A 24,166-nucleotide genomic window follows, 5' to 3' on the forward strand; every position below is an offset into this window, starting at 1 on the left:
ATCAGCAAAGCAACTTAAGTTATCAGATAAATGCAGTGGAGTAAAAAATGCTACCAGCGTCACATCACAGAGAACAGAAGATGACACGTCTTTAATGTCTGTGAACAAGGTTTTAAGTTTTTATTGAATCTCAGGCAGAAACATACATGATAATCCTTTATTGCTCGTGGCATTCCACATCACCCTCATTCTCACACCTAAACCAACGATAAGTAGAACTGAATAAAGCATCACTTCATGGCATCTTTTTGCATGTGTGTGTGTGTTATGCTTCTGTGTGTGTTTGTGTGTGTCTGTGCGTGCTTGTGTGAGTGATGTCTCCACTCACAATTCTTCACGTGATGCAAAATCCAGACTTGGCGTCCACTGTTCAAGTTAATACTGCTTATTAGAGCTTAAAAATCACAAGTACATATATCCTATTTATTCACACAGATTCATTCAGTACTCTCTCCCTAGTAGTAGATCCTGATAGTAATAGTATATATAACTGTAAGTTCTGGTTTTATGGCTGAAAGCTTAAGGTTTTGGCTGTCGTTATGTACGGCTACACGGTCATTCTTCATCATCAAAACAACGAGACAACAGAAAAAGAAAGAACCTGTAAATGAAATCTCCTGAATGCATACGTATCGTTTTCTTGTAATTACTCATATTACTGACGGTTATATCGACATGGTAGTGAAAACACACTCAAACTAAGGAGTTATTGCCATAATATTTTTTGCATGATAAAGAAGGGGGAGCGGGGTGAGTCGGTACATACTTCACACAACAAACCAGACAAATGGCATGCAGGACATAAGAAGGAGACGCACTGAACAGGGGGAGTAGAAACATTTCTTTTTTAAACACTACGCTACATGGATGTCGTTACACTTCGATGTTGGGCATCAGGGGAGTGTGTGTGTGTGTGGGGGGGGGAATAGACAACAGGTCTGACAGAGGATGTGTCACACTGTGTGCAAAAAGTTTGACATAAAATTTGGACGTGGTCGAACACAAAACAGTAGCTTTAGGAGCACACAACAGTAGTCTTTAAATTTCCTTTTTAAAATATGGCTTATCAAGTTATCACATTTTTTTATATATATTTTAGAGACAGACACACAGTTAGTATAATAATTTCATATAATATTTTAATGATTGTTTGCCCACCTTGAGGCCTGTAACGTACTGTATTCATTTATCTATGTACAAATTGAGTGAACAGGGATATTATTTTTCCGCGCTGCCAGAGAGCTCTGCAGCTGTCACAGAGGAGAGAAAAAGAGTTTAAAACGTCTCAGACTAGAAGGATAAACCATCTAACATGGTGTTTTTTAGCCCCTCTGCTTGCTGTTAGCCTCAGCAGTGTAACATTGCTAACATTAACCTCAGTCAAGCTAACGTTCACCTGGCTGGTCAACCTAGCTAAGTCCAAAGGCTACATTTCACACTGCTGGTTCATGTCTTGATTTATTTTCCCGCCGTTTTGTCCTAACACCAAAATGTCACACACGATGAAACTTTCCTTGATGTACTTACAGAGCAAAGTTCATACCTGTCATGTGAACGGAGAAAAAAAAAACAACCCTGATTTAAACCAACCTTGTGAATGTAGCCTATGAACAAAGCTAGATAATGTTAGCATCAGCTAGCAGGCTAGCCTACTTCTTCAGCATGTCTTGCAGCGGGCCTGGCAGGTATTTCATCACTTGGTCCATGATGCTTTCCTCTTCCTCCTCGTCACCGCAGCCAGCCGGCACGGCCTTCTTGGGTCGAGTCAAGCTGCCGGCTGCGGGCTCCTCCGCGGCGGCTGCTGCCTCGGCTTCAGCCTCCTCGCGCTTTTTTAAGCCGTACTGGTGGTCGGACCCAAAAAAAGGATATAATTTGGAAATTAGAAGAGTGAAGAATGGAAAGGAAATGCCAGTTAAGAAAAACACCATAACTGAGTGCTGCAGGAATATTTTAGTGGGCTGGCTGGGAAGTAAACATTGCTGCTGTTCCCTCAACAAAAAGCAAATAGGACTTTTCAATTGGACTTTGGATTGATACTTTTGTTAGCAATAAAAATGAACATTCCTGTTGAGATTTTTGAAGCGTACATGCAATCGGAACCAAAGGTAAAAAGCTTCCGTAAGCTAACGGTATAGCTAGAAACATTATAAACTGCTATTGCTAACAAGCAAGCTGACTGCCTGCGCACATGAATGGGATGAAAATACTATAGATGTTCATGCCTTTCAAATTTCTATTACACCCTAATGGCTAAAACTGGAAATGGACAAATAAGTCATTTCTAAATATCTTTTTTATGTCTAATGTTGATGGTTGCTTCCTGAGTCCAAGTGTGTCACATGACCTGTGGTGCTGACTGTAGCGCCTGCACTTACAACTCTGTATATTCTAGCTCTCCTCCTTTCATGTCTTTCTGTAGCTTGTTCTTCTTTCCCCAAGTGACCAAACCATCTATGAGGGCAGCTTTAACATCTGAGTTGACCTTCTGACCTGAAAGGCGTGGCACCAACTTGTGCTGCTCCTGACATCATACTCAGACATCATAAGCAGATGTTGTACCACAGAATGTGTGTTAATGCAGGACATAATATATATAATATATAATATAACCCTTAACGTATTGTATTCGACTTTAATTCTGTATTTTATATGTTGTATTCTGTATTTTAGGCACCAAGTCAGATATGTCAGCATTTTCAGGAAAGTCACAGTTTTCCAGTTTTGTGTTTATGACCGTTTGCAGTGTAATAATGAAAACTCCAACGCAACACGATGCACATGTACTGCTAGTCATCCATCCTGTGGCGCCGTCTCCTGTTTTTGTTTTTTGAGTAGGTGCTAACCCTCGTTGTCTGGGTCTGTCAGCTTGGAATATGTCAAAAGCAGGGCACATGTATTGACTGCTTCTGACAGTGCATGTCAACATTTTGCTGCATTTATTTGTTTGAAAACCGTTGCTGCCAAAGATGCGTCAACAAAAGACGGTGTTCCGGAGTCGGCAGCCAGAATTTGAGAGAAAACGTAAGACTGTGTGCTTTTTAAAGAAATAATTTATCATTACTGACAGCTTGCATTAGGGAGAGCGGTGAAATACTAAGATGCTACTGATCTCATTTGTCAGGTGGCAGTTCTGGTAACAATGTCAGTGACTTTAAATTCCCCACAAAACTGCTTTACATGTGACGGTGCTCGCCCTGTCATCCGTCACACTCTAGTCTGAACATGGAACTCAGCTATAATATGGACATTTCTCGCAGTATCTGGCACGACGGGATAAAGCGGTGGAGAGAGCTGACAGCAAACCTTTTCAGTAACGAGCACTCTGGGAGTTGTTCCGCGCTCTTTGTTCTCCTCGGGGGAGAACTTGAGGAGAATAGAGGAGGTGAGGAGCCAGGGGAGGAGAGCCGCTTTTCATCCCACTGTCTCACAGTATTCCCCTCAGACCTGCCCCACCCACAGACTGCCTGTCTGTCACACTGTCTCTGCAGTGAGGTGGGCACGCTGCAGGCTCTCACCATCAGAGCAGAACCTAAAGCAAACACTGCCCGAGTGCAAACTTAACGCTGACAGTCACAATGCATAAATATCACGTTGTAGAATTAACATCCTGTTGTTATTTGTATTCACTGAACAAGAACTTGGTGCATAAAGGTTGTCTTGGATAGCAGTTAGCGTTTTAACAGCACCCCTCGCTCTGACTCAGCCGTATCCGTCTGAACATTCAAATGTATCCTAATTAATCACGGCTCCCCCGTTCGGTTTAGCTACGACATTCTCCTCTTCCCTTCCAGCTCCTTCCTGACGCTCCACTGATCCGAGGTAAAAATAACATAAAAGCAAACAAAAATAGCGTGATTATTCAAACACAGGTCTGTTGTAAAAAAAAAGAGTTTTGCTGTCAGGCAACGGAGATGTGAAGCCTTTAGAAGCTCCGGCATCCAAAACCATCAAAGCTTCTCACATGAATGTGGCACAGTTTTTTTTTTGTTTTTATTTTTAAATTTTTACTCTCGCTTTTCTGTTTTCTTTCGCTCCATCTTCGATTTCACATTTCAGAGAGCGTCCATTGCTGGAACATGGTTCTTATCTGTATTCCCTTTTTGTTTTGTTTTTTCGTTTTGGTGGCTGGATTCCTGATGCAAACTGACTGACTTGGTTCTGTGTGTTGGGTTAATGATGGTCAACCCCAAAATACAATTGGCAATGTTGGCAGTGTACATTTCTGCAAACAGGGGAGACGTTGCAGCTCTTCATTTCTTTATGATTGCATCTTTACATTTCTTAATGGTCAGTTTTCAATTGTTATGTTGTGACCACGCTGCACTAATGGTCTGCAAATGTCCAAACGCCACCTCGAACAGTGGTCTCTTGGTAAAATGTTAAAACGCACAATGGTCCCTTGTTTAAAACTAACCAGTGGTTTCACTTTTAAAAATGCACGCTGGTCTCTTGTCTGGTCGTTGTCTCACGCAGTTGCGGTGATGTAAACTAGATATGACAAGTATTGTAGAAATGTTGATGTGATACATATGAAACATACACATTTAACACATCTATGATTTCTATAAACGTACAATGCCAACACTTTTGTGTCGCTGTTGTGGCTGCGACTCTGTATTTAATTGAGTCAGTTGGTAATTAGACGGCATATCGTCATACCTTATCCCTGATGCCTTGCCTCATGCTTTCCCTCTCAGCCTCCATCTTGGCATATTTGGCCTTCCTCTCCTCCTCCTGCTGCCTCAGCGCCTCCTGTCGCTCCTCCTCTTTCTTCGCTGCATCGGGGTCCTCCTCCTTCTCCTCCCCACCCAGCATCTTGCCCACATCGGGAGGTCCTCCTGAGAGAGAGAGGAAGTGAAAAAAAACAATAAATGACACGAGACACAGTGACAGCTCTCGATCAAAACTATCAAGTTGGTCTGTAAGACACATAAAGGGGAACAAGACAAGCAGGTAAATGGACATCTGGGACAATCTCTCTTGTTGGTGCTGATATGATTCTATTGTCTCATTCGTAACGCACATGCATCATCAATATGTCCGCACAAACCCTGTTGCTCTCTTACAGTTAACTTAATCTGTACTTTAATGCACACAAATCCTCATTTTCATACATGGTATCATATCTTACTATCTCATTCATTGCATGTTCCACTTGTCCAGTTTAGCTTGTGAAAAATGAAATGATTCTGTTTCTAAATGTCTGATTCAACATGTGCCGATGACTCCACCCTGTAGACAGGCCCATTGGAGACACTCCATACTGGGAACATGCCCAGCGTCTGCTCTGCTACCTGCATGGCACCACCATGGTTTGGAAAAGAAGTGGCCTATTGCGGCTTTTTTCACTCATGCGTGCAAAACAAATGGTTTCCACAGCCATAGCCAAGACTGTCATTCCCCCATGCAGTGCGACCACACCCTCCGAAAACCAGTTTATAATTTACCTAATATCTATTTCACACCTGAGGTTTACCTTCAACTTCAAATATAACTTATGTGAATTGTACCTTTATACATGGAGGTCAAATTGTTGTTTCAATAAAATTGACTTTATTTCAGATTAGTCAGTCTTAGGTCATAAAAACATCCACAAAGAATGATGAAGATATGACCTCAGATATGACCCCTTCTCTTTTTGTACATCAAACTTTTTTTAACTGTATGTTTGAATATGCAAGTTATTCATTATCTAGATTACATTCATTGCCCAAAACAGAAAACTCAACATTGAATGAAATCCAGGTTGAAAATTCTTACACCTTTGATAAGAGAACAAAGGATTTTGCAGGTACTTTTGGCCATTTTGTTTTGATTTTACCAGCAGTTACAGTAAACACAAGCAAACACTAGGCAGCATGGAGGCCAGTGACGATGCTACGTTGATCAGCGGCTTGTACATTTTTGCCAAAGACCTCCCAACGCGTCATCACTTCGCGCAGCGGGAAATACGTCTGAAGAGCAGAGAAGTGCAGAGTCAGTTGACCTGAGTGTAATTACCGAGTGTACACACTCCCACTGCACACAGAAGCGGGTTTAAGTGGGATTTGTGACGAATGGAAAAGAGGTCTGAGAAACTACAATTACCACCTTGCCTCTGTGCATCGGTCAAGTTGCTATTCCTCAACTTTGCTGCTGAATAATAGACTGAATAGATAGCGGAACATAACGGTGCCATAGTGTAGTTGACCTTTGACCTTCTGGATATAAAATGTCTTCACGCCATCATTTTATCCTGTCATAGTGACCTTTGACCTTTGACTGACAAAACTTTATCAGTTCAACCTGAGTACGGGCGGATGTCATAGTTTTGTTTTTGGTTAGTTAATTCCTGATTTATTTAGCAGTTTATATCCTCTTATGTCTTGTTGTCACTTTCTTCTTTCTGCTCACCACAACAGTGTTCCCCAGTGTTCTGTTTCCCTCCTGTGCTCCTCCCCCCGCCTGATGCTCCCCCCACACCTGTCTCACATCATCCCTGTCAGCACTTCTCCGTTCCCAGCGTCTCTCCACCTGCACCTCATCCCGTCGTTGGTTTAGACTGAATTTAAGCCTCTGTTGTTCCCTCACTCTTTGTTGGTTCCCTCGCCTGCTCCCCTGTACTTATGGGCTCCTGGTCTGTTCCTCGTAGTTCTCTGCTTTGTCTTTAGTTTTCCTCTTACTTTGGTATTCCTTCACCTGCCATTTGTTGCCAGTTTTCGTCACCTGCTTTTTTTAATCATTTGCTTTTGGATTTTGGGCATTAAGCTGATTAAAGCTCACTCTTTGTTATACTACCTGCCTGCCTGCCTGCTTGTGCGTCTTACATTTGGATACTTTCTGTGTAACTCTGACAGTGGATGTTTAAGACAAGTTTGAAGAAATTCCCTCAAGGCCTACTCGAGATATCACATTCACAAGAATAGAACGGACGGACAGCTCAAAAACATAATGCCTCTCGCCACAGCAATCTCTGGCGCAGAGTTGATTTGTTGCAGACAGTTATATTTTGCATCACAAGCTTCATGGTTATGTCATGTTTAGGTTTTAAATATGGAAATTAGGTTATTTTAAACTAAAATAAAAACCTGAACATGTGTTTTGGACATTTTTTTTCCCCCCTTCTAATCTGAAAGAAGATACGTGGAGGCAAAATAGCTCGAAATCTAAAAATTGAGCGGTGTGTGATCAGATTTAGCAGTATGCGTTGTTTACCACACTTCTCACTGAGCAACACACAGAAAATCACATTAAAATGTGCAGGCTCACTGTGCAATATGCGATAAGAGGGACTACATAATGAACATGGCTTCTGACTGTTACACAACGAGGCACCCCCCGTAGGAGTTAAGCATCCCATGAAATAATGCCTCGTGAGGCCAGGGCTGAAAAATGCTGACCGTTGCAAATGAAAGCATAAGAGAAACGAGGGAACCTGTCACCAACCATCAACAGAAGAGAAACAGATGAAGAGGAAAGCCAGTGGTCTGAAGGATTTGGGCAAATGCAGGGGGGTGGGGGGTGGGGGGGCAGATAAGTAGTGAGGAGGAGGGAGAAAAAAGAAAAAAAGAGGGAAGAAGGACAAGGGAGATAAGGAGTCAGTATACTGCTGCCGAATATTATGACAAAACCATATTTAGAAAAACAAGGGGAGCACGAGGAGAGGGAGAGAATCTGTCAGAAACTATTGAGTCCAATTAACTGAGCTGTTCCAGTTAGTGGGATTACCCAGCAGTTTCTGTGCAGCCGGAGAGAGGGAAGGGAGAGACGGCTGAGGAGGTGGAGGGAGGGAGAAATGGAGGGGGTGTCGAGAGGAAAGTGACAAAATGAAAGGAGGAGAAAAGTAGAGGAGGACAGGTGTAGAGGAGAGGATGAAAGAGAGTGAGGACAGGAGGAGGAGGAGGAGAAAGAGGAGGAGGAGGTTAAGAGGCAGACAAGGGGCATCAGAGACGAGAACGCAAGCAGAAAGAAAGAAAGACAGAGCTCTGCTTCATTGTGCAGCTGCCCCCCGGTATCGTTAGTATTTTGATTCATCAGCATAAAAAAACAAAACAAAAAAAAACTGCAGCAAAATGCGCAGGGATGAAAGACAGGAGAGACAGAGGAGAGGAACGGATGAGGTGGAAAGAGATGAGTGCAAGAGCAGTGAAGGAGAGGATGAACGGGGAGAAAAGGAAATTAAAACATTAGGGAGACTGTAGACTATAAAAAGAGAATGAGATTCACAAGTTCTGGAGCCTTTTGTGTCCATACTGGTGACTATGGAGCATGGTATGAGACATTCATTTCAAATCAAATAAAAAACTGTCTTAGTCTAGACAGATGAGCAGAAGGCTCCATTGTTCACTAATATCATATCGTATATATAGTTTTATTCACATATTTTTACTTTGATTACAGCCGATAATAAATGTTTAATTCAAACTGAAAGGTGTTCAGTGAAACTATTGAAAGTGCTGCATGTGTTAAAATAACTTTCCCCATGAACAGTGCTTGGTTTTCTATTTAACTGAGGGCACAGATGTATTTACACATTTAATTTTTTATACTTGGAAACTTATCTAAATATTCCATTCACTAGCCACATCCAAATACTGTATCCTACCCCCTCCACATGGGTGCCGCTTTTGTTGTGTGACATCAGACAATTGCTACTTCAATAATGAGAAAGAAAACAAAACACATTTTGAACACAAAAGCGTTTTTTGGACACTTCAGCCATTATACTATGCGTTGTAATACACGCTGAGAGGAATGGGCCAGCATTGGAGCCAAAATGGCTGAAGAGATAAAGAAGATGGCCACCAGTGGAGATCTCGAACGCATCTAGAGTCAGTGCAGCATACAGCAGCGTACAGGCTCCGGTGTTCAATGGACAGGTGCAGAACACATCACAGCAATGAGGGCTCAGCACCGAAAATGAAAAAACGGAATAGAAAACAAATGAAATAATAGATCAATCAATCACATTATTGAGCCACTTAGATATCAGTGAAAGAGACGGATTAGAAAGAAATCCAGACAGAAAGAGAGAAATCCAAAGTAAACTCAGGCATCAGTGGATCAGCATTTAATTATCAGCACGGGGAAGCTGACAAAGCAATATCTGATCACCATCCCTGCTCTCTGACAGAGGTGTGCATGTGTGAGAGGGACGCAGAGAGGACGAGGGGGAGGAAGTGATCTAATATACTGTGAATGTCCATATGTGCACATATGCACATGTGGATATAAATAATTGCTTTGTTCCATTTTAGGCTCTCACGCATGAGTTCTCATGCGGTAACATTTCATGTGCGTGTGAATCCACATGTTTATCCATATGTCCATGTATAAAGGCGTGTGTGTGTGTGTGTGCGCGCATTATGTATGCACGATATCTGCTGTGACTTTGCATTAATGATAACATTTACATGCAAGAGGTATTGGAAATAGCGGCTCATATCCCAGTTAAAGTGTTACCGTGGACGGTTTCTTGGCGACTTTAATCCCCACTCGCCTGCATCCATACATACTGAACAGAGTCTGTTTTATCTTAATTGCCTTGGGAACAGCTTGCATTCGAGTTTAAGTCAGCTGCTGCAAACACCTGAGGTCGAATACAAAAATTGGACCAATTAAGAATCAGTGTTTGCAGCTAAGCCATGGTATACTATCTGCTGTTACACTATTTTCCTTTAACCTTAACCACACAGTGGAAATCCAAATGAAACTCGATGAGGATGGGTTTAGCCCAAAATGAATATTCACTTATCAACTCCTCGCCACCACGCCGATGGAAAGTCGAGCAAAGTTTCATGGTCCATAGAACATTTCAAGAGATTCACAACAAAAGAGTGCAGTAGCATTTTACTAACTGACATGGCTGGGGATTTGTTTAACCATGTAAAAAATTTAAATGAAAAAGTTTACAAAATGGCTCCATACAGACCTAATCCAAGTCTCAGGAAGCCACGACACCTGATTTCCATCAACAGGATTCTTTTTCATTTTTGGGTGAACTTTTCCTTTCATGTTTACAGGCATCAGTATCCTCATCAACATCATAATATCCCAGATATTGTATATTCAGATTTCTCAGAGCCAGAGTAGGAGCTTATCTGACATGCCGCAACCAGTATTCAGGATCAGCTTGTGATCTGCATACCGGAACATATTCAACAGAGTCCGTGTAAACACCGCTATTGAGTCCTGTAAGTGGGGCGATGACTCACGAGCAACTAAGCCTCATTGTCAAAAGATTCCCTTACCCTGCGTGGCCCAGAAAAAGCCCCTCCAGTTCCTCTTTTTAACTACATTCTGCCAAACGAAAAACAAACTGAGTCTGGTTTCACAAAATCTTATTAGCACATTCAGATTGTCTTTGTTCAAATGTGAGGAAGACGAAGAAGAAGAAGAAGAAGAAGAAGAAGAAGAAGCAGAAGAAGAAGAAGAAGAAGGAGAAAAAAAGAGGATCCTGTGAGACAAAGCCCAGAGTTATATTGAGCTATGTATGATCCCGGCTGCTGCTTTGTGAGCCATTTTAGAGATACGGCGATGTCTTTTCAAACCAGAATAATTCTATTAAGCTCTCCGGCATCACATGAGCTGTGTCGAGCTATGTTTTTTTATTAAAGTGTTGCTGCACTTTATCCCTGCATATATATATAAGTATATATATATATGTATATGTATAGTATGAGGTTGTAGCAGTGTCAGAGTTACACTCAACATATAATAGGCTGATAAAAGCCTGTAATGGAAAGCGGCCAGGTTGGACTTTAACCCTGCTTTTGTCGTTCTGCATAATCTGCATTGTAAAAGATGAGTCAACGTCAACAAAGAGGAAAAGACACTTTCATCATGTCAATCCAATGACAGTTTGCTCAGATTTTTGCACAGAATTTTATATTGCCTATTGACAATATAAATGCAAATTAGCTACAATGTTTAATCGGTTTGAGTCATTTTAGAGGAAAAGTGAAAAATTTCTCTATTCCATCTTCCTTAATATGATTATTTTCTGGTTTCTTTAATCCTTTCCTTAACTGAATGTCTTTGATTTGTGGACAAAACAAGATATTTCAGGATGTCATCTTTGGATCTAGGAAATGCCAACTGGTGGTCCCTCAGTGTTAAAAAAGGAAAATGCTGCCAACTTGCCTGTGGTAAATAAAACATGATGAAGTGCCCTCCAGGGTTCCCCACGGCATACAGCCGGTGATCTTATTTTTTTTCAATCCACCTCTGGAAACACTGATCGACATCTTTCCCAACTTTTTGACATTTTATGACTAAACAGCTAATTGCTTAATCAAGAAAATACTTGATTGAATTAATTCATATTATATAATAATAATAATAATAATAATAATAATAATAATAATAATAATAATAATAATAATAATAATAATAATAATAATAATAATCATTAGTTGCAGCCCTAATATGCTATTAAGGAGCTGACTCGGTGGTCTTTAACACTGGTTTTGCCCACACATGAATGTGCTGAATAAACAAACCGTCAAACATGCAGATCATCTGGGATAAGAGTTCTTTGTCCACCAACCAGAGACTCTTTGCCCCGGCAACAATCTCCTCCCAACTTTGCCAGCAGAGATATAGAAATGCTGTGATTCTTTTCTCGATATGTGGCTGTTGCTTCTCTGCTTAGATATAAGGTGTCATCTCTCTAATCCTTTCCTTCTGAAAGTTCTTTTCTCAAATCTTTCTTAAATCCAAAGTCTTTAGGGAGGGAGGGAAAGAAGGCTAACCTTGGCTAACTCTCCCAGTGCTTGAACTTTTGACAGAATCAGATAAACAGTACTTATCTGCTCATTTCCCTACTCGAGGTTCTCAGGCAAATCCCTCTCTAAATCCAAAGTGTGGTGGGAAAGCGGATGAGTGTAAAGATCTAGGCTTGGCCTTCAGGACAGAAACCATTGTCTCAATACGGCTTATTTTAACAGCAGAGGGAGAAATTGGAAGAAAAGCAGGAGAAACTGTGCTCACTGATGTTGCGCTGTATAATTGGTGGCTGTTTGAGTTCGCTTACATTTCCCTCAGGTGGAGCAGCTTTGCACAATGGACTCCGGACGTGCAGTGGGACAGCTTTATATTACAGTGGGACTGAAGTTCACAAATGCAAGCTCATTCTCTTGACCCACAGTTTAAAACATGAGTTGTTTTATTAACTTCCTTTGCAGCAGCAACATTACAGTATTCTAACATATATACAACTACTTTAAAGATGCATAGTCCTCAAATTTTGGAATTTGTTACTATATTCCAATGTCAAACAAAGGTTTATGGTTTGTTATGTTTATATTTTTATGCATTGAGGATTAGATTTAAAAGACACAAAAGGGACTTGAATTCAATGAGTGGACTGGACTTAATAACCTGCTGTTGAACCCCAAACCTCAGGTAATAAAGAGTAAAATACCTCGTGTTTTCTTGTGAGAACGGGTTGATTATCTTGTTATATCTTGATAAAGAAGTACTTAATTCACAGTGTAACAGCATTTAAAGAATATTTTTTGCGAGCATGGCCGTTCTCTGCCTCCGTAATAAATAAAGTGAAAACAGCCAACAGTTTCTGCTGTCAGAGCTTGGGATTCACCACTGCTGGCGCCGCTGACGTTTGGTCCCAACGAGGTGTTAATATTCTGACGCACAGTATCTGTCAGGGCTGGAGAGAGGCGCCTTTTACCTTTTTTTATCGTTGTAGTGCTTTAACGTGGTGTTCAATGTCTGAGTCACTGTGACTCGCTGACACCGCAGCAGTAAGTTGTAGTGTTTCTCAACTGTCTGCAGACCGGCAGGATAGAGAATCTATCTCAATCTGATGCTAGAAAATTGTTCATCGCGGTGAGCCAATGTTGGTCATTGTTGCACTGCTACTGGCATAAACGCACCCCGTGGAGAGTTTGACTACTGTTTCCATGACCATGTTCACATTTTGTTTGTTCTATCGCACATGGATGATGGCAAGCATGAAGGCAACGTGATATACTGTAGATTCCTGACGTCAGTCTCACACTACTCCAATGCTGGCAGTAACATGCACAGAAACATATCGATGCACCAACAAAGGCGGGAAGGAAGAAGGCTGCAGGCTTGTGAGTCAACTGTGGTGACAGCTTTATTGAAGTCTATGGGCGATGCAGGGACAAACACACTGAAACCCAACATGTCTACGTCGTATGACTTCTGATGAAGTCCGAACTCCGATTTCTTTATCTACACCATGTTTATCTCTCGATTTCATTCAGGAAAGGCTCCTGTTCGCGATGTAATTGCAATCTCATCAGTGACGTTTGGTTGAAGCCCTGTCCATCATTTTGAAAGAGAAATCAGTGGTAAAGCTGCTCTCTGAAGTGTGTTCTCTCATTTTCTGGATGCATTTCTTCATCAGAAGTCAAATGTTATGGATAAATGAGATTTTAGTGTATTTGATATGGATTTACATAGTAGTTCACTAGTAGTCTACTAACAGAAATGCTCCATATGAAAAGCTCACAGACACCAGGGTTACTGATACAACTCGTCTTTCCTCTCTTTCAGTATCTCTCATTTGTGAATTACTGTGGATGTCTGAATGCATTATTTATAGAATCTGGACACGCACACACACACATGCATACACACGGATACACACACACTCTGTACTCTAGGAGGAGCTCAAGGTCAAATTGATGAATTGAATTTGATTTGCTGGGGTAATGCACAAGAAAGGGGGAAGTGGTTATGTGTGCGTGTTTGTGTGTGCGTGTGCGCGTGGGTATGTGGGTGCGTGCGTGTGCGACCAATCAAGCAAAGAAGACCTGATTCCCTCAGCCAATCACATTAGAGTGCTGCTGAATGTGATTATCTGCACTTTGAGGAGAAGGGGTGAGGGGGAAGAACATCTCAAGGTGTCTACTGTTTTCATTTCACCTCAGATCACACCACTCTGTCACACTTAACCACTGAAAATGTCTTCCATTTAGAGGGAATTGATGGACTTGCTGAGACACTGTTAGGCCCACGTGTCGACATATGATCAATTGTAAGTGTAAGTTCGCTGAAGACATAAAAAATTACATGGTAAACTTCGTAAAAAGTACTGTCTAATGAAGGACATACAACTGAACTTATACGTCAGATTTAATCAGTAAGTAGATCCCCATTTTGTTTATAATATAGAGAATATATAGTTTGATTTTTAAAGTTTTAAAGAACATTTCCTTATAGAGCAAGGTACTGTGTTTTGTTTTTTTTTTTCATGCTAGCATTTCTCAAACAGTAGTAAATATTTGTTCGGGACCATTTTCAGCATCCATGTTCATCAAAGAGTTTATTCTAAGTCTTTTAGGTCTGTGGCACCAAGACTATAAAACAGTAAGATATATCAGGCTTCAGATGAACAGCTTTTCATGAGATTTGACAATGTAAAGTACATATATAGAATAATATCACCCTTATTGTTGGATTGCTTGTCAAGCAGAACAACCCAACTACACTCAAAAACTAAAATTTGACGAGCCAGCTGCCTTTTATATTTATTACAAAGTAGTAAACAGTGGGGAGCAGCAATTAAAAAATAATGCCAACCACGGAGCATGGTGGGGTCTGCTCAAGTTCACTTGTTGTCTCTGTCTTTTATCATTTGCGAGTTGCAGCAGTGACAAGCTTCTTTCTTGAAAAAAAAAATAAAAAGCTCTTTACAAGCACATCATTTCTGCATCATTGTGCAAAACAAAAACGGGTGGCATGAGTTTGTATTTGTATTCAGGAACAGGCCACTCACTGTCAAGTATCAAGTATCAAGTTTAAGTATCAACAGCACAGTACTAACAAGCCGTTAGTACACCCATCTTATCTAGAGAGCGCATACGTTTTACCACTTCTGGTGTCGGCATAGAGAGAGAATGTGTCAGTGATCCTATTCATATCTGCTTCTTCATTTTTAGACAACTGTCTCCCCTCTTCATCCAAGTTGAGTCAGTTTTGTTTTTTACTCATGTCTGCCAAATCACAAAACCTCAAATTATTAAAATTTGCCTTGAAGGGCTTTTAGAGTCTTAACAACACCGACTATGGGGAACTCAATAAAGAAATCCATTTACAAGAAAATAAGCTCAAACATATTTCTCAGCAGATTCAACTCAACGTTATTACCTAAACTGTATCTGCTGATAAGTTATTAATGGCACAATATACAAGTATAACAAATGTTCACCAAGCCACACCATTTAATGAAAACACAAAACAACGAGTTAAATGAGACATATTGTGCTCATTTTCAGGGTTCATAATTACATTTTTTTTTTACTACTTAAGTAGGTTTACATGCTGTAAGGTTCCCCTTCTATCTGAACCACTCTGTTTTAGCGCCTGTCTCTTTAAGGCTCCTCCTTCTGAATACCCAGTCTGCTCCGATTGGTCAGCTCACACATGTCTGACCCAGCACCACTAACAACAACAGAGCAGCTGTGCTGAATCAATTCTTACATGCCAAACTAGCCACTAGTCATAAATTATGCAGAAGTGTGACTCTGTGAAGTAGTTTGATGTCAAAAAGTCACAGAATCAAAGGCGGAACTACTGACGAGATGTTTCAGGAGCAGTGTAGGAGAGACTTTCAAGAACTTTTACAAGAACATACAGTGTATATGAAAAACTGAAAAAAGCATAATAGGTCTCCTTTGAATGTTTGTTCCTTCTGTCATTAAACCTTACCATTAACTTAATGGCTGTATAGCGCTGACTTTCCTGCTGAGATAGTCGAGGTTCAACTACTGCCCGGGGCCTTTACAGTTTGATTGAGCTCGATACCTCGTATAATGACTACTTCACTTGACGGTCCCCCTCTATTCTGTCAAACTAACTTTAGTTTGAGGAGTTGGCAAATGCTGAGTCAGCGCCAAAGCACTCAGGAGCAGAAGCAATCAATGCACAAAGAAACCTCAGTGGGTCCTGAGTTTAAGGTAAGGTGCAAACACTGTATGAGGGCTTCATTAATGGCTCCCAAATAACAACAGTGCTTCATTGCTAAGTTTTAAAAGAATAGAAATTCAGTAGATTACAAAACATCCAGGTTATAAATGACTCATGTTTCACGGTGATCTTGAGACATTTTTAATTTGATGTTTAGAATTGGATACAATGTTCCAAGATGGAGCCCACACTGAAAAGTTACATGTCACTGCACTGAAAATAAGGGCTGACTCAAAAAAGCATTAAGAAAGCAATCCATAAAGCTAATCTATACTGTTGAGTTCTGTGAAGATTAAGAATGTAAAACAGATGTTTTACACTGCTGCCCCGCCATCAGCAAAGTTCCAATCAAGTTTTTTGCGCTTTCATATCCGATCCTGAGGCCTCCATTAAGGACTGTGACTTTGCAAAAGACAGTGCAGCAGGAATAAAGAGATAAAGTGGCAATTAGGCATGGCATGATATGAAAATGTAATGTCATTAATATCCTGTCCAACATAACTGTGATTCACAGCATCCCATTATATAAAAGATAGTCTTAAAACTTTTGAATAAAAACTAAAATAGCACTAAAACGTAACTTTAACCTTACATTTTGTTTGATACTTACTGATTATGTTTGATGAATATATTAATTGCATAAGGATTATGACTCACATTTTTTTTTTATTAAAAGAAAACAATGAATCACAGAATCAAAAAAATAACTAACTTCACCCCCCTGACAAATTTTTGGTTTGGAATCCTTATTCACACAGATCCAATCAAACTTGTTTTAGTGTTGGATACGATGTGGAAGCCGAGCCCCCAGTCATGGTGACAGCCTTAGGTGACTCAAACTAAATCACAAAACCAATATAGGACTGTACATCAGTGAGCTAGACAGCTTCATGTTATTCATGTGAGGATATTCATGACTATTTCGATTCATGATTACCCTGATAATAAAAAATAATGAACATATTTTCAGATTTTTTTTTTTCATCCCATCTTTACTGGCTACTGCAGTGAGGACCATCTGCCAAACATCTGAACTCTGCAGACGTTATGACTCTGGATTTGAGTCCTGCTGAATCATCTCACTTTTTCGTTGCGTCCAAGTATCTGTAACCGAAGAAGCCTTGGAGGATTAGTGAATGCACTGGCAGCATCTCTTTCACAGACATCCACACACTCATCACCGATCACACTCAGCAAAACACTCAGCGACGATGAAGCAGATCCAAATATGAACGGAGGCCAAACAATTACAGGGTGGAAAAGGGCAAGGGTAACAACAGGCAATAATATCTGATTGCTGGCAGTTTCCATGTTGAAGTTTTAAAAAAACGGCTCAATTTATTGTATTGTTAATCCCTCGAGAAGCTATCTCTACCTCTAGCTACCTATCACTGCAGGTTGTATGAATTATTTCATTAAAGTTATCTAAAGTGGTTTGTTTTGCAAAGTTGCCGTGGTTTTGACTATATGCTAACGTCTGCATGTTAACCCTGGCAGTGGCAGTAGATGAAGCATCAAGGGATCACCACAGTTATTACAATTTATCCTGAGAGAGTCATGAATGTGTGCACCAAAATTTCAAAGAAATTCATCTGAGGGTTGTTGAGCCATGTCACTCCAAAACCACAGATCTCAACCTCATGGTGACGCTAGAGCAAAAGCATAGCAATTCATCTCATGGTTCAAGATATTTCAGCCTGATCTAAGTGTAAACCCACAGTGATGTCACCCACTGGTTTGTTGACTGCCATTTTGAAGTGTTGAGTTTGGCTGTCACCATCTTGTTTTTGTTTTGGGGGGGGGGGGTCAACCTTGGTTATCTCCTATTTTACTCTAATTAGGATCACAATTCATTGAAAAAGACTTGAACCTAACGACCTTAAACTGATTCGGAAACAGTTTGCTGAGGTAAAGAATGAAGCGATAGGATCAGGAAGCTGCCATCCATAAAGCTATGCTAGTGTGGCAACTAAAAATGGCGGCAGGAGAACCACAAATGAATATTTAGTTTGGGCCTTTATTCACTTACTGAAAGTGATGCCAGGCAGGAAATGAGTGAAGGAAAAGCCGTGCGACAAATGTCTACAGTCAGAATTAAGACCATGGATGTTACTGTTAGATGGTGCGCAGCTTAGTCATTAAACCTCAGGCGTTCCCAATAATGCAGCTTGATTGATTTAACAGATTTCTGCAACACTGACGTATTGACTGACAGGCCTGACCATCAGATTGATAGCTTAGCAGATTGATTACCTGGCTAATTGTTTTCTTTCATTATCTGATTTTTTTCTCTTCCCCCCCCTCAGGGAGCTGTAAAGATTCGGCGCGCCGTCAGCATTTTTACAGACACTTCTGTGGAAAGAGGTCAGTGTGTCCCAATCAGTCAGCGTGGACCGGAACCAAAGACAGCTCAGGGTCCTGCAACGACGTCCAAAATGCCCTGACAGCGGAATAATCACCCTGATAGGCATTCATATTGATTATCAGACACATATCAGCACTTTTCTCCTTTCGTGCATCCTCTCCACCTCTCTTGTCTTTTTCTCATACACAAAAATCTATACCCTGAAGTCGGCCTGTGCAGCGTCCATAATTAATCTCGCCTGGGGATGCAGTACACACACACACACACACACACACACACACACACACTCTGTTCTATACAATATCTATAAAACATCTCACCAGCACAGGCAGAGTACACACACACACACGCAGGCAAACAACCACACTGCCAAATCTATTCCCAAAGTCCGCAGGCGGAGCGCAGCCTGACTTCTGCGGAGTGAAACCAGCATCCAATGCAGTGCCGTTGATTTAAGGATTCATAGCGCAGACTCGAGGTACAGCAGCTATGCAGAGCGAGGCAGCGGCGGCATCCCCTGCATTCCCAATGAGGAGGCTCAGCCTCAACTCCACATCCCAACTGTAACTGCCTAGTAGCTCTGTAATGTGGACAACAACAGCTCAGCCTCATGCACGGCTGACCGGTGTGTGTGTGTGCGACTGCTGCATTACAACTGCCGGTGCCACTTTCCTGCCGTTCCCCTTGAAGCTATAGCTGACAAGGAGGATGGATTACAGGGTTATAATGAGGACTAATTAGGGGGCAAATAATAGCTGAGATAATATTCTAAAGGATAATACCTGGAGGCTTTACAGGACAAAAAGTCTTGCATAGTTCTTGGCAAAATAGCCCCTCTCTATTTCTCTTGCCTGAAAAGACACCAACAGCTTGCTGCCTGGTCACAACTCTGTTTTTTTTTCACTTTGTTATGAGGATTAGGAGAAAATTAAGCATGTCTTGTGCTTCTACACACCACTTCAGATTCCTCTGAGTGAGCCCAAAAAACGTGTGAAAGATCGAGCTAAAAATAAGAGAAGGTGACATTTTGGATGCCCAAGGTTTCCCACTTGACAGGTCTGTTATTAGAACACGAGAAGATGTACTACTGCTACTGCCTCTGTCGTAGTTCATCTGCAGCAGAGATCTGATACACTTTTAGGGAATCATCAGTCGCTTTTTATTTTTCTAGAAAAGCACAAAGGTAGACAGCATGAACAGGTTTCCATGAACCTGGTCGTGTCGGGTTCTGTCACTCAACGACTTCACCCACAGGACATTTGATTTTTTAAAGGAGTCGTGCCCTGCCCTGAGAGGTTTTTAAAAGATGGATGTAGAGAGAAAAGAGGAGAGAGAGAGAGAGAGAGAGAGAGAGAGAGAGAGAGAGAGAGAGAGAGAGGAGGGGGGAGGGAGGGAGAGGGGAACTGCGCAGCTGATGCTTGAAGTCAGGAGTTTGGTGCAGGATGGATTATCCCATCCCACCATCCCACCATCCCCATCACCACCAGCCCAGCACTAGTACAGCACTTCTGCCGCTGAACAGCCCTTTAAATCCTTTACACTGCAGTGCTGTTAAATCAACCTCCAGCCCGGCACACTACTCACCTCCCAGCGCAGCTTTCATTACAAAATTCATGATGAAGCAGTTCTGTGTTCTCCTCCTTCAGTGGTCACGTTATCAGGGACAGACCTGCAGCCGGGGGGACAGAATACACAAGCTGTGACTGCATGAACACCACTGTTAGGACATGCAGTTTCACTCCAGCGGTTTTCCATGCACAAGAGTTTGATGGGATGGGGGGAGAGGACGGTGATGATGATGATAATGATGAGCAGCGATGCGGACAAGAAACGACCTCCAGACAAAGGACCTGCAAAAACCAGCCCACCAAACAACCAAAGAAAGCTCCTGTACTTTAATAATCACAACATCGCCACAGATGTGAAATCCCTTTAACTCTAACTTCCTGAGCCTCAGAACGTGATCTGAGAACAAAACAGGGCGATTAAACTGGGTTAAGGTGGCTTCACCCTCAAGTACATGGTGTCCTGAGTTTTGTGGAGGCACCTGCGCCCTCGATTTTTACAACCAACACTCCATCTTGCGTGGATTTGTGCTGACGCCGCCTGGCTTGGCTGTGTTTGTGTCCTTGTGGAAATGAAAAGGAAAAAAACAGGGGGGCGAACAAAGACGGGGTCAAAGATGAGCAAGCGAAGGGCATGATCTCGTGTCAGGAGATGGGCCTCAGAGGGCATCGCTTCACACAGCCGGAGAGAAAAAGGACTTTTAAAAATAAGATTTCCTGCCTCACTCTTCGTACATCTATACTTCTGATTTGTGACTTTATAATGAGCCTTATGACATTTCACTCCCTTGTATGATCTCATAGTATTTGTCTTGGGGTTAAAATAACTCAGAGATTTTTTTATTCTATAATATGACTTCTGGGACTCTGTCTGAGGGGCTCATCTGTGAGTTTGCAGACTTTTGGGCGCTTTTTGATGATTTAAAAAAAAAATCTCCTGTAATTATAATATTCCAATTACATGTATAAAAGAATCGCAGATCTGAAGAATTAGTTTGTATCGACCATTTTCGCTCCTGCCATTGCAGTAGATGAAAGCAGGGGATGGGGGGGAAAGAAAAAAAAAATCCTCCTTAAAACTTGCCGCACTCATTTTTATGTCGCTGTTTCGTCCCCGACTCGTTTTCATTCGCCCGAAGTGGAATCTGCGGCATGCAGCCGAGCGTCTTTAAATCATTTCCTGGTTCTCTTCATCATCATCACCACCACCATCATCATCTGCAGCAGCAGCGGCAGCAGCTTCTCCTCGCATGAACCCTTTACAGTATTAACACACCGCCACTGGTGCGGTGCAGCATTTTCTGTACAGTATGTGCTCTCTCTGTCAAATTACTGCAGACATCCAGAAGCCAGTTTGCTCCGGAGGCTGCGTGAGGAAGCATCAGCATCTTTTCTCCCAGTGCACCATCCTCTCACACCATCCGGTCCCGTCGCTGCCCACAGTACAGCCACACGCACACACACACACACCCCTGATCTGTTCTGTTCTGTTGTGTTCTGCTCTGTTCTTCGCCCGATCGGACATACCTTGTTCTGATCCTCCTCCAAGTCTCTATATCCCTCCAAGAACGAAAGAAAAGCTCCCGTCGCAGTCCACTCTCCTCCTCCTCCTTCTTCTTCTTCTTCCTTTTCTTCTCCTTCAGCGAGGTGAAAGAAATCACAAGTTGTGCGACTCACGAGCGGGTTTGTGCCTCTGTGCGTGTGCGTGAGTGTGTGCGTGTGTGTGTGTCAGTTTGCAGACATGCCGGTTGTGTCAGAGTCAGGCTGCAGCGGCGGAGGAAGAGAGTGTATTCCTGCAGGACGAGATGAGAGCATGCAGAGGGAGAGGGAGGGAGGGAGGGGAGGGAGAGAGGGAGCCCACCAATGTGATATCACTCCAGTCACTCCAGTCCAGCTCCTGGTTCATTTCCACTCTTTCGACAGGGGGGACAAACACTCAAACACTCTAAAGTGCTTTTTTTTTGTTTTTTTTTTGTTTAAATGCTCCAAATAAACTCGTGCGACCGCAGGGAATCATTCCTGGAGACAACGTGCAGAACAGCCAATCAGCACTTTCTCTCAGCTCTTCATTTATGAGTTCCTGTCTCATTAAGCCAAGCCTTTAAAGGCTCAAGGTTGCTTTAATTTTCTGCTGAAAGATGTGGGGGGGTTTTTTCTTCTTATTTATAGAGAAAAAAGCAAATGTTTGAAAAGGAAAAACACATACTTTATTTAAACGCAGCTGAAATGGCATGATGTTTAAAGGGGCTCCGTGGAACTTCTGTGTTGTGCTCCAAGCTGGTAGTTTGTTTACCTCAGCTCGCTCCATTTCGAAGCTAACCACGGTGACTGTTGTGCAGATTTCCACCTCACATGGAAATCCGTGCACATATGGCCAGTGTAAAAGTGAATTAATACATGACAATTGCACTATTTTTTTTCACACAAAACCCTTTAAATGATAAAAACCACCAAACATGTTCACTGCTGAAAAGACATTTAGCGTTTAAGGCAGCAATATGTGATTGCTTTGTCCACTTGGGGACAGCAGAAGTTGGTAACTCACAACCCGGTAGGTCGTGGCAGTTGGACGTCGCAGAATGGCAACATTTAAGGTGTTGGATTTGTGTACGCACATGGGCACAACATTTTTTTATGTATACAAATCCTGAAGATCACGGTTTTTCAGTACGTCCAGAAAACATCTCCACCAAAATTCAGATCTCTCCCTACCCTCAACACAGTGTCACGGCTTAAAGCTGCTATAAGTGTTATTTTCTTATTAAAAGAACAATTAAATAGCTCTATATTGCAACAGCAATCACTGTTATAGAGTGTTTGGTAAGTAAGCCGTGACTCTCCTCCACCCACTCATGCAGTAAAAGAGGAAGGAGAAAAGACATTTTCTGCTGTTTCTGCCTCCAATCAGGACAGAGAACTCCATAAGGAGGCGGTCCTGTCTGCTGCTCTGGGGGGAACACACAGAGAGCAGGATCTTCCTGTTCTGGTTCCTCCAGAGGCATTGGACCAGCGTATGCTGCCAATTCCAGGTTTCCCTGTGACGGCTGTGGCCACCAAGAGATGAAAAATGCTTGGAGAGGAAAAAGAGGCCTGAAATGGGGTCCTGAAGTCTGCACAGAGACAGCTGTGCTGAAAAAAACAACGTATAATTTGTGTTTATGTACACAAATCCTGTAGATCTTCTGTAGTCCTGAGGAGCCAGACAGGTGATCAGGAATTGGCTCAGAGGTTATTACAGGGTCTCTTTATTTTATTCATAGATATTGGTTTGGATTTTTTCTTATGTACAGAATTGAATTAGTTTTATTAAATCAGTGCCAAGTGTTTCCCAATGAAGCACTAAGGTAGAGATTGACTTTGTTAATTCAGTGAATAGCTCGCTGAGTGGCGGCCTAGGCGGCGGTAAAGATTGCATTGCTTTTCTGTCATTCTGGCCTCGTCAGATCTGCCATCTTGACCCCCCGTCTGCAAACCCCGAGCCCCGAAGGGAACGTAATGGAAACAGCCCCTCCGACTTTATTTGTTACTCTGACTTTTCCTTTAATGTAAGCAATTCCTGCCTTGGCAGAGCTGCTGTTTTTCAAATGAAATCAATCGATCAATAGAGCAGTCATCTCCACCCTCAAGTCCTCTTTCTAAATTCATGAGTCACAGTGACAAGGCTTCGAAATAGTAGGGGGGATGGGTTTATGGAAGGTTAAAGATATTACAGTAAGATATTTGACACCTTTATATTTCATCTTCCACTGGCAGACCAGAGATACTGTGGTGTAATGTCAGCTGTTTCAACAATCCCTTGAAGATATTTTCTTGGCAGGCTGGGGAAGACTGCAGCACATAATGTGATGCTGCAGCTACCCACAGAAGGCAGCATTAGATTCCCCCCAAAATGGATGCATCACCTTTTGTCACTGTTTTTTTAAGGCTTACTGACTTTCTTAGGGTTACATTTTTTGGATCGGCATGATTTGAACCAAACAAACAAACAAAAAAACAAACAAACAAACGAAAGTTTTGGCCTAAACTATCTCACGTAATGTTAGCTCCCTGTAGCTGTTGTCTGCTAATGGACAATTAAAACACACAATTTCGGTGACTTTTGTTTTACATGGAAAAATGTGGTTCACAGTTTTGGAGTCGTCTCTGTTTTAATGAGGGAGAATGTTTTTTGGGCTGCAGGGGAATCTTTAGCTGCAATACTGCAAGTGGCCCCTGGACAAATTTGGAGGCGAGGCTGAGCGGTGCAGTGCCAATAGGTTCTATCAAAATCTATGGGTGCTGCCCCTCGGCAGGCTTC

General features: G+C 41.9%; 1 protein-coding gene across 1 annotated transcript; it reads right to left on the reverse strand.

Annotated features, from left to right (window-relative positions):
* Positions 1-97: 97 nt before the first annotated feature.
* Positions 98-21,665, reverse strand: cplx2l (complexin 2, like). Its single transcript, XM_037086089.1, has 4 exons — positions 21,397-21,665; positions 19,889-19,973; positions 4,660-4,838; positions 98-1,841 (listed from the first exon to the last, which is right to left on the reverse strand). The coding sequence occupies exons 2-4, from the start codon at positions 19,917-19,919 to the stop codon at positions 1,650-1,652; spliced, it is 402 nt and encodes a 133-aa protein (XP_036941984.1). The 5' UTR covers positions 19,920-19,973; positions 21,397-21,665; the 3' UTR covers positions 98-1,649.
* Positions 21,666-24,166: the final 2,501 nt, after the last annotated feature.

The sequence above is a fragment of the Acanthopagrus latus genome, chromosome 1, assembly GCF_904848185.1.
Source record: "Acanthopagrus latus isolate v.2019 chromosome 1, fAcaLat1.1, whole genome shotgun sequence".
Lineage (NCBI taxonomy): Eukaryota > Metazoa > Chordata > Actinopteri > Spariformes > Sparidae > Acanthopagrus > Acanthopagrus latus.

Excerpts from the sequence above, each read along its gene's own strand:
- cplx2l (XM_037086089.1), bottom strand. The coding sequence starts at position 19,919 with ATGAATTTTGTAATGAAAGCTGCGCTGGGAG. Across the intron at positions 4,839-19,888 it reads AATGAAAGCTGCGCTGGGAG|GAGGACCTCCCGATGTGGGC; the intron begins GTGAGTAGTGTG and ends TCTCTCTCTCAG. Across the intron at positions 1,842-4,659 it reads GGCAAGGCATCAGGGATAAG|TACGGCTTAAAAAAGCGCGA; the intron begins GTATGACGATAT and ends TCCGACCACCAG.